General features: G+C 33.7%; 1 protein-coding gene across 1 annotated transcript; it reads right to left on the reverse strand.

Moving 5' to 3' along the window:
- Positions 1-799: 799 nt before the first annotated feature.
- Positions 800-1,555, reverse strand: LOC148198380 (uncharacterized). The gene has a single exon (XM_088115782.1). The coding sequence runs from the start codon at positions 1,553-1,555 to the stop codon at positions 800-802; it is 756 nt and encodes a 251-aa protein (XP_087971908.1).
- Positions 1,556-3,901: the final 2,346 nt, after the last annotated feature.

Below are 3,901 nucleotides of genomic sequence, written 5' to 3' on the forward strand. Positions count from 1 at the left end.
TTTGCTTAAATCAATAAATTTCTTAGAATTGATTCTTTCACTTTTAGCCAAATAACCAGTTCCTTGTCTATTTATAGCTCTACCCTATGACCTCAACACAACCTCTAAATTATCTCTACCAAGTGTGAATTTAGCTAGTGTGCTGGCCAGATTTCTATTTTTTTTTTTGTATTAGCATGGCAATTATCACAATCTTTTTCTACAACCTTAATTTCAGTTTTAACATTTTTAGCAGATTGTAAAGCAAGATCAAGTTAATTTCTAAGCTTATCATTTTCTTCCACAAGGTTATTGATTCTATATTCAAAGTCCTTTCTTTCAAAGTTAAATCGATTAACCTTGTACTGCAACTTCATTACCTCTGCATGCAACTCCTGAAATGCGTCCAGCAGAATATCATATTTGACCTCGATTGGCTTATTCTCGAAATTGTTGTCACTGCTTTCAAAGCATACAAATCCAACCATAAAGCACAAATTTGTTTCTTCCTCTAGACTATGATCATCATCACTGGATGAGTCCTCGTCACTGTTCTCCCAAGCAATATAAGCCTTTCTCAGCTTATTCCTTCTCTTGTTCTGAGTGTACTTTACATCAGCCTTCTGCTTGATCATCAAATCTGGACAATTTGGCTTGATGTGACATTCCTTCCCACACTCATAGCAAGTGAATGTGGTGATCTTTGCATTCATTTTGCCTCCTTTAGAGTTTCCTGCAAAGTCAGTTACAACATTTCTATTTTTCATAAACTTAGTAAATTTCTTTACCATCATGTTCATAACTTCCTTTTCTGAAATGTCTACATCACAATCTGCATCTGCTTCAATTCTTTCGGAGGTTGTTCTGTTGGTATTTTTAAGTGCAATAAACTGTTTCTGTTCAGTTTCTCTTCTTCCTTCAATCTTCCTAACTCCAATTCATGTTCCCTAAGCTTTCCAAAAAGTGTAGCCATATTCATAGTGGTTAGATCTTTTGATTCAAATATAGCTGTTACCTTTGGCTGCAAACTCTTGTTAAGACTTTTCAAGATTTTGATGTTGATTTCTTCTGTCTCAAAAGTCTTGTCGAGAGCAATCAAGTGGTTGACAATGTGAGTAAATATTTTCTGCACATTGTATATCGTCTCTCTTGCCTTCATCCTGAACATCTCGTATTCTTGCACCAAGGAGTTCTTTCTGGCTCTCTTTACTTCATTTGTGCCTTCATGAGTTACTTCAAGTACTTCACACATTTCTTTGGCACTCTTGCATGTAGATACCCTGAAAAACTCATCAATAGTAAGAGCAGAAGATATAACATTTCTAGCCTTATTATTATGTTGTGTTATTTTGTTTTCCTCTTGACTCCACTCAGAAAAAATTTTCAAAATGGGTTTTCCATCAACCAATTCAGTGGGTTCAAAGGGACAATTTAGAACAACATCCCATATGCCTCTATCTACTGACTCAAGAAAGATCCTCATTCTAAGTTTCCAGAAAGGGTAATTTTCACCAGCAAACAGATGAGGTTTGTTTGTAGATGCACCTTCACCAAAGGTTTGAGAAACAGAGGCCATTTCAGGATCAAATTATCGATTATACAAAAATGGTAATCTATTTGTTTTTCAAATAACTTTTGAAAACCTACTCTGGTTCCAATTGTTAAAAATAAGGAGGCTTGTTTCTCAACACCAAGAGGGGGATGAATTGGTGATTTATAAAAACGTGCACTTTTTAAATCTTTTTGAGAAATTAGAATGATCTTTAAACTTTCTTGTGTTGTAAGTAAATGTGCATGCAAAGAAAGTGAAGAGATAAGGAAAGAAAATCAAACTCAAGATTTTTATCCTGGTTCGGCCTCAATGCCTACATCCAGTCACTCTCCCAATCAACCTTAGATTGGAGAGTATTTCACTATAATGCTCAGAGTATTACAATCAAGGTTTTACAGAGCTCTCTCAAATGTAAAGACCTTTCAAATTCTCAATCAAATATAGAAACAGAATACACCTGCACACACAGAACCACTTGTCCTTGTTGTAGAAACCCTTTGAGAATCCCCTCTCCAAGCCCAAGAGCTCCTCACTCTTCTTCCTGATGTGCACATCTAGGGAAATAGGAAATCAAAGATATCAGAAACTTCTTCTAATCAAACCAGATACACCTGCAGTAGTCCTAATGTGATAAGCCAATGTAGTCCACGAAAATGCCTCTCAAGAATGCCTCAAGATTCTTTAAATTCTTCACGTTCTTCATTCTTGGAGCATATGTACAACCTGTAAAATCTTTTCACACCGAGAATATTAGATATGACAATTTACAATTGATCCACTTTTTTGTATTGCAAGCAATGCGTCAATATATAGGTTTTGTCAATTCAGACGCAAAAATAATCGATTACGTTATTTATGTAATCGGTTACATTAAAACAGATGTATCAGTATTACAACAAACTCAGCTCTTAATTGAATGCTCAATTAATATAATCGATTTGCAATTAATGCTGGTCAAACATATTTAAAAATATGATCGTTAAAGCAGTTATGACAAGCATGAAATTTGTTTTCAAAAGATAACAAACTTAATTGATTACATAAAATTTGTAATCGATTAAGCTTAACACTTAAACACATTTTGAAAACTTTTCTCCTTCAAAATTCATCACAGCACTTTTGAAAATGATATGTGCAAAGACATGAGTTTTAATCGATTCAACAACTAATGTAATCGATTCAAACTTCTTGTTTTGCCACAGTTTAAAACATAAGTTGTCTGATGAACTTAATTGATTACAATAACATTGCAATCGATTAATTCATACAAATATGGTTTTGAATTTGTGATCAACATCCACAGAGTAACACAATATGCATACAGACATATAAACATTTCATGATCATTAGTATGCAGAAACATCAGTATGTTCTCATATCTATTAATCACAGTAAGCATGTACATATACACATTTGTATCAATTAATGCAAAAATATTTCTTGTTGTGTCATGACAACATCCATGTGTTGTTACATCAATGTGGTATCATCATAAAAAACAAACTCATCATAGAGTGGGTTCAACACTCACATTGCTCCCCCTATCAACAAATTATATATATATATAACATAATCTATTAGACTTTTCTCAGTTTTTCTCTATTTTTTAAAAATATGACACCTGTCTTATTTTAATCAGTTAGAAAACTAATATAATCGATTAGATTTTTCCATTGTTTGCAATGTTTGATGAATTTTTGTATTGTAATGATTAAGCTGATAAATAATTGAGTTAATCAATTAAATATGGATGCTTTGGGCATTTTCAAATGCGCTTCTTCCAGACCTTAATCAACTAGGTTAACTGGTTAAATCGATTGTTTTGTTCTTGAGTCGTACATTGTCTGCAATTGAATCCAAAAACCTTTTTCTAAGAAAGAGACCATCTTGAACTATGATTCTTAATGGCTTCCTCGTAAAGACGTGGAAAGAGGGTTGCTCCCACTATCAGACATGTTAGTCCCACTAGGTGGATAAGTGACGAAGAAACACAATTAAATTTTGTTTGCTTCTAGGGCTTCAAGAAGGTAATTTCACACAAGCTCATGGGTCTTTTACACTTTAGGAATGAAGGGTTTATTTTTCAAGAGTGGTTAGTATATCAAGGGCTTGAGAAATTTGTAGAGATGGCTAAAGTCTTCTATACAAATATGAGAGTTGAGAATGGCTTAATTTGTTCAAGGGTGAAAGGAGTCGACAATATATTGGATGAAGCCATATGGACTACCATTGTTAGTTTTAGACCAAATGGGCACAAGTCTCATATGGGTAATCCTGGAATTAACAAAATAGCCATCTACAAGGATTGTTTAAGGATTAAAACAGATTGGATTGCTGTTGTCAGTGATCATATGGTTAAGGTTTCAAAAC

Source organism: Vigna umbellata, chromosome 5, assembly GCF_029865625.1.
Source record: "Vigna umbellata cultivar VRB3 chromosome 5, Vumbellata_1.0, whole genome shotgun sequence".
NCBI lineage: Eukaryota > Viridiplantae > Streptophyta > Magnoliopsida > Fabales > Fabaceae > Vigna > Vigna umbellata.